Source organism: Nansenia antarctica (assembly GCF_963989245.1).
Source record: "Nansenia antarctica genome assembly, chromosome: 3".
Classification (NCBI taxonomy): domain Eukaryota; kingdom Metazoa; phylum Chordata; class Actinopteri; order Argentiniformes; family Microstomatidae; genus Nansenia; species Nansenia antarctica.
In genome coordinates this window covers 22822494-22834993 of record NC_137688.1, presented here as the reverse complement: position 1 = coordinate 22834993, position 12500 = coordinate 22822494, and the positions used below count along the sequence as shown (strand labels likewise).

General features: G+C 45.1%; 1 protein-coding gene across 1 annotated transcript in view; it reads left to right on the top strand.

The window, feature by feature from the left end:
* The window catches only part of aff2 (AF4/FMR2 family, member 2), a gene marked incomplete at both ends in the record, with an annotated part of 174232 nt that overhangs the window by 100684 nt on the left and 61048 nt on the right, over positions 1 to 12500 (top strand). The window contains 2 exons of the mRNA XM_080527086.1: positions 5990 to 6026; positions 6295 to 6349. Of these exons, the coding sequence (XP_080383212.1) occupies positions 5990 to 6026; positions 6295 to 6349 (92 nt within the window). The remainder of the gene's footprint in view (positions 1 to 5989; positions 6027 to 6294; positions 6350 to 12500) is intronic.

The following is a 12500-nucleotide window of genomic DNA, read 5'->3' as shown; positions in this document are numbered from 1 at the left end:
CAAGGTAAATTCAGGGGTCGAAAATGTGTTTTTTTGTGCCAGGCGTAACACAGCCAGTTAATAGGATAAAAAAAATTAACTAATAGATATCACCATGAAACTTCCCCAGTTAATCACTTACATTAAGACTACTATTTTTTGTATTACAAGTTTTCTGAAATATTATGTTTAAATATGCAAATTAGGCATTATCTAATTAAATATGTGCTAATTTGCATAACATTCAAGATCAGAAATCTGAACATTGGATAAAGCCAGGTTAAAAATTCTTGTTTTAATGAATGGTCTTTATTGTCATTGCTATAGTACAGGTACCAAACAACGAAATTTAGGAGGGGTGGCTCCCCTGGTGTTAGGAAAGGGACAAAAAAACACTTTAAAAAAAAATCACAAGAAGGGAAGGAGCTGGTTTACATAAATAAAGGCTATGTACACTATCCACTATACTATACTGTACAGATAGACGACTAGGGTTGTCATATTGCACAGTAGTGTTATTTCACATTTATTTAAAGTGTCGCAGTTTGCAGGCTTGAAATGTACATGTTTGTGCCTCAGCACTACACCTGATTTTTTCAGTCCAGCAGCTGCCATCAATCCGTCCAGACTGTCCAGGGCCCAGAACCTAGGTCTTTGCTGTGTTCAGGGCCTGGACGGCCCTGTGGTAGAAGCTGTTCTTCAGTCTGTTTGTCCTTGCGCCCAAGGTCCTGAACCGCCTTTTCGAGGGCAGCCTGGTAAAGTGTTCGTACCCAGGGTGGGTCGGGTCCCTGGAGATCTTGGAGGCCTTCCTGAGACAGCGTGTGTTGTACAGCTCTTCCAGAGAGGGGAGGGGGGCGCCGGTGATCTTCTGTGCTGTTCTCACGACTCTCTGTAGCGCATTTCTCTCCGCTGTTGTGCAGCTGGAGAACCAGTTGCAGATGCCGTAGGTGAGGATGCTCTCCACTGCGCCGCGGTAGAAGGTCACCAGTATCTCCTGCTTGCTGTGTTCCTTCCTGAGGACTCTCAGGGTGTATAGCCGCTGTTGTGCCTTCTTGATGGTGGCTTTTGTGTTGTCCTTCCAGGTCAGGTCATCCCGCATGTGCATCCCCAGGAATCGGAGGGTTGAGACTCTCTCCACGCTCTCTCCGTCGATGAGCAGGTGCTGGATCTCGGACTTTTTCCTCCTGAAGTCTACGATGATTTCCTGGGTCTTTGACTTGTTCAGCAGCAGGTTGTTAACCTTGCACAGCTTGCTCAGTTGCTCTACCTCATCCCTGTACGCCGCCTCGTCCCCCCCCCGAGATGCATCCCACCACGGTGGTGTCGTCTGCAAACTTTACGATGGAGTTGCTGGGGTGGACGGCGGTGAAGTCGTAGGTGTAGAGGTTGTAGAGGATGGGGCTTAGCACGCAGCCCTGGGGGGACCCAGTGCTGAGTCTGAGGGCTGTGGAGGTGTGGGGGCCCACCCGCACCCTCTGGGGGCGGTCGGTCAGGAAGTCCTTGATCCATGCACATATAGAGTGTGATAGACCCAGGTCTAGTAGTTTGGTCACTAGCCTGTCTGGAAGGATGGTGTTGAAGGCGGAGCTGAAGTCCATAAAGAGCTTGTTGTCACATCTTGTTGTCATATTAGAGTCACGGTCCTCTATAACAGGGAATTTGGAATTTGGAACGTTCCATGGCCATCAATTGTTCAGATATTATGGTCAGCATTATCAGCAACATATTGTATGAAGTGCCCAGGTGTGAGTCCACGTACCTCAAGTTTCTCAGCTACTGCAGCACTTCTTTCATACATCTGTACCTCTGGATATGAACAGCCAAACCCAAGGTGATACAGACTGTCAACTAGAAATGTTGATGCAAAGTGGTGATGCATTTGTACACCAACCCCAAGCTGAAGTGGTGGAAGTAGAGCTCTTGGTCTGGTAGCTTGCATCATGGCTTGGCCGATGGAACAAACTTTTAATTCCTTTTCTTTCCCAACAAATAGTGTGCGCAGGAAGAGTTGCAGAGACTGTGGAACATATAGCAGTGTCTTCATCACTGATGACATTTCTAGACTTGTTGGATAGGAACTATATCCCTGCACAACAGACCTAATGTCAGATTTCAAGACTTCTGCTGCAGCCATAATAAGCCTCTCCTTGTCATTATCATTGCTCTTGGATCCTTCAAAAAAGTGATGGAGAATTGCTGAAGCCGTCCTTCGGAATGTCACCACATTCTGTTTTCCTTTTACCTCACTGAGCAAAATGTCACAACCAAAGTGACTCTGAAGTTGTTCTTTCATGTGGCGAAAGCTGTATGGCTCCTCATCATCTCCTAAGTAGTCCTTCATCCTGATGATGAGGTCATTTATTGTCGTCTGCTCCTCATCACTATGGCGCAGATAGTCTGCCACTTTCAAAAAAAAAGCATCACCACGAGAAAGGGACCGGGGTCTCCCAGATTTACGCCTTTTGGAGCCATCTTGAAAACACTTGGGAACTTGTCTTCCAGTTCTGAAGCTGCCGTTGCAAGACTTGTGGTATACTGTGTCAGCAACGTGAAGGTCATTCACATATAGCAATCTTCCTCTCACTATATCAGACCAATGGTCCGAACGCTTAGTGCAACATTCAAGTAATTTGGTCTGGAAGTCTTTGGTCCTGACAGGAATCAGTTTGAACTCTTTTAACTTGCCTGAATATCTGTCATGCACCCCACAAAACAAACAGTGATCTTTGTATGAAAATGAGGGGCCAGATGATCTGCGCTTACAACCAACTACCCCTGCTTCAATATCTTGCTGCTGTTTCTTCTGTTTTTCTATGTCCTGTGGGTTGGTAAATTTCCTCCGGCATTCTACATGAACCACTTGGCCAGGGACTACGGTTATGCCTACATTGCATTGTTCATTGGCTCTGACAATACCATCACATCCCTTCTGGGTTAACTTGACAGTCGGCACGTCATCAGATGTTTGGTTCCCACAGAATACACACTCATCCGTCTCCATCTGGAACAAAGTTATTAAACAAGGCACACTTTTAAACTTCTGATATATTTTGCTCTGCTAACGAACACTATCACCCTGCCAGCTGTGGCTAGCTAGCAAATGTCAGCTAACCACTAGCTAACATGACGAGTAACCTGTAATTCAATGCAGCAAAAATTATATGTTGACAATTATAAACGTGTTTTATTGTATTGAGTCGTAGAATTAAAGGAATGTCTAATCCTTTGTTTGAACTAGGCTACTTACCAGTGACAGCTGTACACACACTGTGGCTAGCTAGCAAACGTCAGCTAACCGCTAGCGAAGAGTAACCTGTAATTCAATGCAGCAAACGTTTTTTTTTAAACCGGGCGTTTTTCTACCCGGTTTTGCCTTCCATCCACACGCACCCGGCGTTCGCGGTTACTGAAACCGTGCTTTCTTGAGAACTCCGGCCAGGGTGAACTTTTGTAGAAACTCCGGTTTCAGCGGAGAGGTGTATACGAGAAAACCGGGGTTTTCGGCTTGAACGTCAATTGTGCGACATCTATGACGTCAGAATATATGCGCCATTAGGCATTAGGCATTAGGCTACTTGTAAACAAAGAAGAAGAAGCAGAAGAAGAAGAGGCTACATGTGCTAAGATGGACGTAAGGACGATCCTGCTGATTTTAAACATGCTAACAGGAGTAGTTTCTTGTATGCAGAATAAAATCCAGTTAATCGCCGAGTTACTGGAGCAACAGAGGCACCGGAATATGCAACGGAGAATGCTGCTAGAACCAGCAGTCTTCTTTTAAAGTAACATAAACAAACTGTACAATAAAAATGTAAAAATGTAAAATAAAGTCTCTTGTTATTTACAAGGTAATATTAATTGAGCTGCCTTTTCAGTAAAAAAAAAAAAAAAACTTAAAGGTGTAGGCCTACATACAACATTGGTTACATGGTTACACTACACACTTACACGCAGTTTTGTGTGGATGGTGTTTTTTTATAACTGTGATTGTGTGGACGCGTTACAAAAAAAACGGTGTAGTGTGGACAAGGCCTAGCTAGCAGCGTTTGTTGTGGTTTCATCAGTGACTTTTCTCCCATTCTGTGTTTGAGGTGCACCAACATTCAAATACTTGTGTCGTCTTCAATTTCTGTCCGATTTCAATGTGTGACACATCATTTGAAAGCTTACAATCTGTATTTTCAGAATATGTAAAAAACTGAAAGTGTATGTTGGCAACTGATTGATGAAAATATTGTCTGGCGTCACATTTGGCAAATAAGTGGGTGTTGGGGTAGTTGTACCCCTAATACAGGTATAAGACTTAAGAATATCCTCTGAAAAAGTGTTTTATTGGAAAGATTGACCCCCAAAACATAGGAAAAGACACCAAATATGTTGGATAGGTATACATAGGCCCTCCAATATTAACACCATTTTACCCAGATGGCGTCACTCAAAAACATTGTTTAACCTCTTTTAACCTTGAAAAAAGTATGATCCAATAAATTAATTAATTAAGACTTTTAGTATATGATGCAGGAGGGTATTAGGAACAATAAAAACTATGAAACATTACTATTGCAATTTCTCCTGGGTTGGGCCTTTTTTTTTGTTAGATTGACTGGACTAAAACCTGGACAGATGATTCAATACCAATAACCAAATGTCATGCCATGTTTAACATGCTTTCCTGGTGAAAGCAGGAACAAGTCAGCAACCAATCAAAATGTTCAGACTTTTATTCAGAAAATCAATGACACACTCGCTAGTCAAGCCAAAACATTGCAATGGAATGGACCACTAGTCTACACTAAATAGTTAGTAGTGGGGATTACTCACCGAATCCATTCCATTGCAATATTTTGGCTTGACTAGCGGGTGTGTCATTGATTTTCAATGTATTTACATTTTTCGGAATAAAAGTCAGAACATTTGTTCGGTTGCTGACTTGTTAAATGAATGTGCAATAACACTATGTGCAATATGACAACCCTAGTCGTTTTATCTGTACAGTATAGTATAGTGGATAGTGTACATAGCCTTTATTTATGTAAACCAGCTCCTTTCCCTTCTTGTTTTTTTAGTTTTTTTTCTTTCCTAGCACCAGGGGAGCCACCCCTCCCAAATGTCGTTGTTTGGTACCTGTACTATAGCAATGACAATAAAGACCATTCATTCATTCATTCATTCATTCATTCATTCATTCATTCATTGTTCCCGCTTTCACCAGCTGCTGTCACATATGGACTTGTTATGTCACCCCTTAAATGGTGTGTATGAACTCATGAACGCTTGAAGCATCTGTAATAGGGGTTGTAAAGGGTTTATGAAGGCTTCATTATGCCGTGATGAGATGAACTTTGTTTAACGTGGGATGGAGAGCTCGGTCAAGCTGTCTTCAGCTGCACCGTCGAGAGTGTGAGGTAATACAGTGTGCTATAGGCCCAGCATAATCCATTGTCCTTCAGCGCATTGCTCCGCTTCAAGTGTCTGTGTCCTAGCTTGCTCTCTCTCCCTCTCTCTCTCCCCCCTCTGAAATCCCCCTGACAAGTCATTTTCCAGCTAAAGCCCTCTTATTTGTGTCTTAATAGGACATGGTCTGAGTCTCATAGCTTGACCCGGCTGACGTTTCTAATAAGAAGCTCTGTCTATAAATCCCCATTTAATGGTGCCATCTTTTATACTGAGACGTTTGCCTACTCTGCCCACACTCTGAGACGTGATTTGTGTGCTCTGTCTAATTGTATTAGTGTAAAATCAATTAAGTCCATCAGCCAGAGTCATTTCCTCAACATTTGTACTCCTGTGTCACCTCCTCTCAGTGTGTGGGCTAATGTACAGTATTTGATGCACGCTTGTTTTTCTTACTCTTCAATTTCTCTTTTCTCAATCTCTCCCTCTCTCTCTCCCTCTCTCTCTCTCTCTCTCTCTCTCTCTCTCTCCCTCTCTCTCTCTCCCTCTCCCTCTCTCTCTCTCTCTCTCTCTCTCTCTCTCTCTCTCTCTCTCTCTCTCTCTCTCCCTCCCCCAGGAGTCACAACATTTAACCTCAGGATACAGTGGACAAAGTAAGTCATGCTTTACATTTCCCTACATGCGCATTCCTTTACGATTCCCTGTGCACATTCCTGTTTAATACGCTGGTAATAGAAGCAACGTAATTACACTTACACGAGTAAGACTCGAACAAACTGTCCATTTATATAGTGTATGTGTGCTGTGTGACACATTGCCACAAAAGCTAAATTGATAATAAGCTGGCTCCTGGTCAGGGTGCACTCTCTCTCTCTCTCTCTCTCTCTCTCTCTGACATTTTCAATGGAAATTCTTTTGCAGAGCGCTGCAATGTTCCCGGTAACAAGCCTGCAACCAAGTCTGTGCCACAGAAGTCGTGAGTACTCATTTGATTAATTATTATTTGAGGGGGTAAAAAAAAAGAACCCTGGGGAAAATGCAGCCATAGTTTCAGCTGTTGTTCCCTAGCAAAATAATAATAATTTAAAAAAAACACAACCAAGGTCCCTGTGTGAGAAAGGCTGCTGCATTCCCAGCTGAGAGGAGCTGGCGTCGTCACAAACAAACACGGCAGCTGGCATTTTGCTCTGTTAACCCCCGGTTGCCCCCTTCTCTCGCCTCCCCTTCCTATCTGTCCCAGGAGCAGGATGTTGTCTGTCTGTGTGCTGATGTTGGATCAGCTTAGCGTCAAACAGAGACTTCAGTGAAGAGTTGACGAGTAGTCGTCTTGGAGGAGAAGACTCTTGGTTTTCAATAGTATACACTTGCACTTCCACTGTGATTCTCTAGTAGCTCCTAGAGACGTTATTTGTTACCAATTGCTGCTTTCCGGCACTTAGTTCAAAGCATAAATAAATGGTGCCGACTGTACTTGATGGTGTCTAGTGGTGCTTGATTTAAAGAGCAGGCTGCTTAAAAACAAACTAAGAAACTATAGATAAACAAGATCATATATATTATATAGATTATCGTTATGTAATTACGATGTGTCATGTATAGGTATGGGTGTCATTTAGAACTTCATGAGCAATTTGGCAATGTGATGCGTAATGTGGGATGCTCGGTTTGAACAAAGAATGTGTCACTCATATCGCTAACGAAATGCTAATTGCCTGTACACTCCGCTGAGTAAAACAACTGTAGTTTGACGATAAGACATCTAAAGTGGATTTACACCGGAGTGCACAAAGGGAAGACTATTACATAACTGAATGTTTAGGGTTTTCAGATGCTTGAGAAAGAGAAAGCTTGGGAGTGAAAAAGATCTGTGCTGCTGTTTTTCTTTTTTTTATTATTATTCTCCTCCTCCTCCTCTTTTAACTGCAAGTGCTCTATCTTTTTGAATGTCCTCCGATGTTGCACAGTAGGCTTTTTTCCCCCAGTGGAACGCAAGATACTCGCCTTTTTTTTGTCTCCCTCAATTACATGGCTCTTATCGGGTGGAAGCCTTAAATGATTTACCCAGTCCAAATGTTTAGAGGGAGGCTGCCCAAGGCAGGAGTGTTTGTGTCAATACCAGCTTTGTCTGGGTGAGCTGAATGCTTTGACCCCCGGGTCAAGCACTGTCTCTCTTCATGACGCTAGCATTCCCTAGCGGTAGGATTGCAGAGTAAGCACAAGTGAAATGCAGTATTAGCTTTTATATTCAAAACCCATTTACCATTTACCATTTACCACGGTGTAAATGTCTGAGTTGTGGTAGCATGCTCAGTGTTACTGCTCTGTTAAAATATCCAGTGTATCCCAGCCACAATGGCTGTTCTTGTTTACTTATATTATATTATGATATAAGTAAGTGTGTGTGTGTGTGTGTGTGTGTGTGTGTGTGTGTGTGTGTGTGTGTGTGCGTGCGTGCGCGTACATGTGCGTGTGCGTGTGCGTGTGTGTGTGTGGGTGTGTGTGTGTGTGTGTGTGTGTGTGTGTGTATGTGTGTGTGCGTGTGTGTGTGTGGGTGTGTGTGTGTGTGTGTGTGTGTGTGTGTATGTGTGTGTGCTTGTGCCTGCGTGTTTTAAAATGTCACAACATTAGTTTGAATGCAGAGGTAATACTCTCAGCTAATATATAAGTGGAATAATAGATAATGGATCGTCTTTGAATTCCAAAAAGAGACATCTGAGAGAGAAAAAACCCCAACATGTTAAAAAAGCATGTTCAGATATGAAGAATATTTCAAAGTGACAAGACGGGCCCAGATGGACCCCAAAACCCTTGTTTTGTCTGTCAGTCTGTCTGTCATCATCCAAAAACATGGTGATATCTATTTTTGTGATGATCTCACATCAAATAATTCAGTGTGTCTAGTCAACGATGAGATCAGCCTCTGGAACTATTATTGTTATGACCAAATGAAAATCGTCTGTTTCATAGTTGTCAGTGTGCTCATGGCTATCGTAGTCGTCATCCTCCTCCCACCTCCACAGTTGTGTGGTCCTTCCCTCAATCCCTCATGGTCACCGTGGAGATGGGAAAAAGAATGCGATGACCTCAACATGCTTAGCCAATGAGGCCTCTCTATGCTTTGTCAACAACGTTCCGTTGCAGTCTTGTGAAGTTTTCCCTCTGAGAGAATCCTCTGGGAAAAGTAACAAGCATGAGGTCTGAGTAACACTCTTTCCCATTGGCTTTTCCGATTTTCCTCGTGATGGCTCCATATGTCCCAGTATTTATCTATCACATGGATCTCAGAGACCTAAATACATGTCAGGAAGTCAACAACGTGGAATGTGTGTCCACTCATTAGTCATGTGTGGCGGAGTGGTAGGGGTAGGGAGAGGGGGGGGGGGGGGGGGGGTAGAGAGAGGGAGGGGTGGGTAGAGAGAGGGAGGGGTGGGTAGAGAGAGGGAGGGGTGGGTAGAGAGAGGGGGTTAGAGAGAGAGAGAAGAGGGGTGGTGAGAGAGAGTGGGGGTGGAAATCGAGACACAGAGGGGTTAGGGTTGGGGGTTCGGTAGAGGGGGTGGGGAGGGGGGGGGGGGGGGGGGGGTAGGGAGAGAGAAAGAGTCTGGTGAAAGGTTGCTCGTGGCCTGCAGTCAGTATTGCCATGGCAGGAGGCTGAGCTCCAGTCTTGATGATGTGTAGTGTTTGGACCCGACCACAGACACAACACAACCCCCCGAGACACAGAACCCCCCCCCCCCCTACCCTGACCACCTCTCACCACACACACACACACACGCACACACACACAAACTGGAGACACACAAGCACACAGGCCACTGCTATGGCAACCAGTGCACGGTTTAAATAAGTAAAGACTCGACTTGTAAAACAGAACCGTATTTGACTGACTGTCATTCCATGTCCCTCCATTCTAATCCCATTACAATATTATAGACTCATAGCATTTGGACCATCTGTCCACACTAGTGTACTAGTGTACTACTAGCACAGCCTCCTGAGAATATGAACGTGAACAAACTGTTAGAATACTGTTAATTTATATTCAATATGCTATTGAATACTGTATGTGATTTACTTTAGTCGAGCAGTCTCCCCCGGTTAGGACCCCCGCTTTACCGCATGTGATGTGGATCAATATGTACCGTACTCTGAATACAGGACATGACCAGAGACGTGATGGAGTCAGGCTTCCTTTAATAGTGAAAGTGCTTGTTACACAGGACTCCCTGAGACAGGGAGGTTTTTTTTTGTTGTTGAAGGGAGCGACTCAGATGTTTCCTGAACAGAAAGAAGAGAAAGGGATAGAGAGGACAGAGAGAACAGAGTGGCGGGAGGAGAGGAGAGGAGAGAGAGACGCGGCCCGTCACCGGCGCAGACGCCGACGCAGCCTCTTGATGTGACACTACAGTTCAGCTTCTCTCTCCTGCTCCCCCAGAATCAGAGTGGGAGATGGCTCAGGGCCAATCTAAATAACCCATCGCTCGGAGACAGGGAGAGACGGAGAGAGAGAGAGAGAGAGAGAGACACACAGAGAGAGAGACAGAGAGAGAGAGAGACAGAGAGACAGAGAGAGAGAGAGACAGAAAGAGAGACAGAGAGAGAGAGATGAGGGTGGGGGGTATGCTTCAGACTCAGAGAGAGAGGATAGCTGGATAGCTGGGCCTGTGGGTGGTGGGGGGGGTTGTCTGTCTGTGTGTGTGTGTATGTTTGTGTGTGTGTGTATGTTTGTGTGTGTGTGTGTGTGTGTGTGTGTCTGTGTAGAGCTTTCTCCATTATGGGGCCAGTGAGAGCCCCTTAAATCACCATGCTGGCAGGAAGCTGGAGGGAGCCTCTCGGAGGGTTCAGGAGGCTGTGTGTGTGATCCCTGTGGTTCTCAACCCATTCACACTCATTCACTTTATGTTCCCCCGCTCTCATACACTTTTCTGGAAGAAAAAAAAACGGGTTCCAATAGGGTTCTTCATTTGTCCTTGTAAGGGTTTAACATAGAACATAAAGGGGTTCAATTTGGACTTAAACTTCACATGGCACCAAAAACAGTTCCCCTACAGACACACACACACACACACACACACATACACACACACACGCATACACACACACGCACACATGCATTGCACACACACACATACAGTGAAGAACACTTTTTTTACTTACTGTAACTACCACCTTCCTTTATACCCACTCATTTCTCATGAGTATTTTCCTATTATCTTTACACATACATATTGTCATATCATATTATATATCATATTGCCATGTATCCTAGCCTATTATATATTGTTTTCATTATTTTTCTCATACCACTCTCTGTGCTTTTATTGCTCCCCCCAGATTTATTAACAGCCAAAATTGCATATCCCACTATGTGCTAACACGCACACAGACATTCACACCAGTGTTCGTTTGTGCGCTCACTCACTCACTCTCACACACACACACACAAACACACACACACTGACACACATTACAGATAAACACACACACACTCGCACACACACACACACACAAACACACACACACACACACACACACACACAATGACACACATTACAGATAAACACACACACACACACTCACACACACACACATACACACAATGACACACATTACAGATAAACACACACACACACACACACGCACACACACACACCGGTGGGAGTGATATTGAGAGTGTTGATGGTGATGGCCCTCTCTCAGCTGACTGGCTCCTTAGACAAGTTCAGCTGAAAGATCTGGAGCATAGCAGTGTCTCTGGGAGATAGAGGACCGGGTCTCCTCACATGGAGCATACCACACACACACTCCACACACACACACACACACACACACACACTCACACACACACACGCGCACACACACACACAAACACACACACACACACGCACACACACACACACACACACACACACACACACTACACACATCCTCTTGAGGAAACACACAGCATTTTTATTTACTCCCTCTCCGTCCGAGTGCATTCCCGTGTAACTCCTGATTGACACAGCGGCGCATCCAGAGCTGCGTTGGAGGAGTTAGTTAGAAACACACTCATTTCCAAGGCCACAGCAGCTGCCTCTGCAGGCTTTCAGCTCCAGAGGGAATGGCAGGTACACAGGAAGAAGATGGTGGATTTTTTATTCCTTCTGAGGAGAAACTTAATGTGTTATGTACTGTCGCTCTCAGCGTCCTCCTCCTCCTCCTCCTCCTCCTCCTCCTCCTCCTCCTCCTCCTCCTCCTACTCCTGTCCTGGTCTGACACAGCATCAGGGAATGGCCATGAGGAATGTGTATAACTGAATTTACCCTGTCATCACCACCAACCACCACCGCTCACATATTACATATCAGAACTCAGTAGAACAAACAGTAGATTTTCTCCTTTTTGTTATTTTTTTACTTGGAATTCAATACAACCTGAATACACCTTGAACTCTCTTGTTGTAGACAGCTCTGCAAAACATAACAACGGCTACAGTATGACTCTAGGGGATCTAGACGTGACCCTCTGACACACCTCGCCCCGTACCTCAGAGAAACCGTTGTGGGCCCCCGAGAGGTGACCCCCCCCCTTGTCCCCGAGCAGCCCGTGTCACACTGATTATGTTTGTCGCTACCATGGAGTTACAAAAGCATGTTGGTAGGTAACACCTTACCTATACCCGTACCCCAACGTCAACGGATGCACAGTGATGGTAAACCTTTCCCCCAGTGTAGCGCCAGAGGCAGTGATGTTATTGTAGTTAGGTCATCCAGGTCTATCCTAGTTTAGGCTCCTTCTCAAGGGAGACCTCGCCCAGGAGGCGACACACAAGCTAAACCAGACAAACACAGTCCAACACTCCAGGTGACAGGTGAGGGGGTTAGGTGTGTAGTGATGACAGCGGTTCTCCAGTGTATGTGTTTGACTACTGTACTGTGGAGGTTAGGGGGTGGGGGGGGGGGGGGGGGGGCAGAGAGATGAAAGTCATCCCCTGGCGTAGTGTCACTGCCCTCCCTCCCTCCCTCCCTCCCTCAACATCCTCCACAAGCTCTCTAAGGACTCCCCCAGCATCCCCCTGCTGCCTGGTGACAGGGAAGAGGGCAGCTATTGTACAACTTTCAGCCCACAAAAGGGCTGGTGTGTGTGTG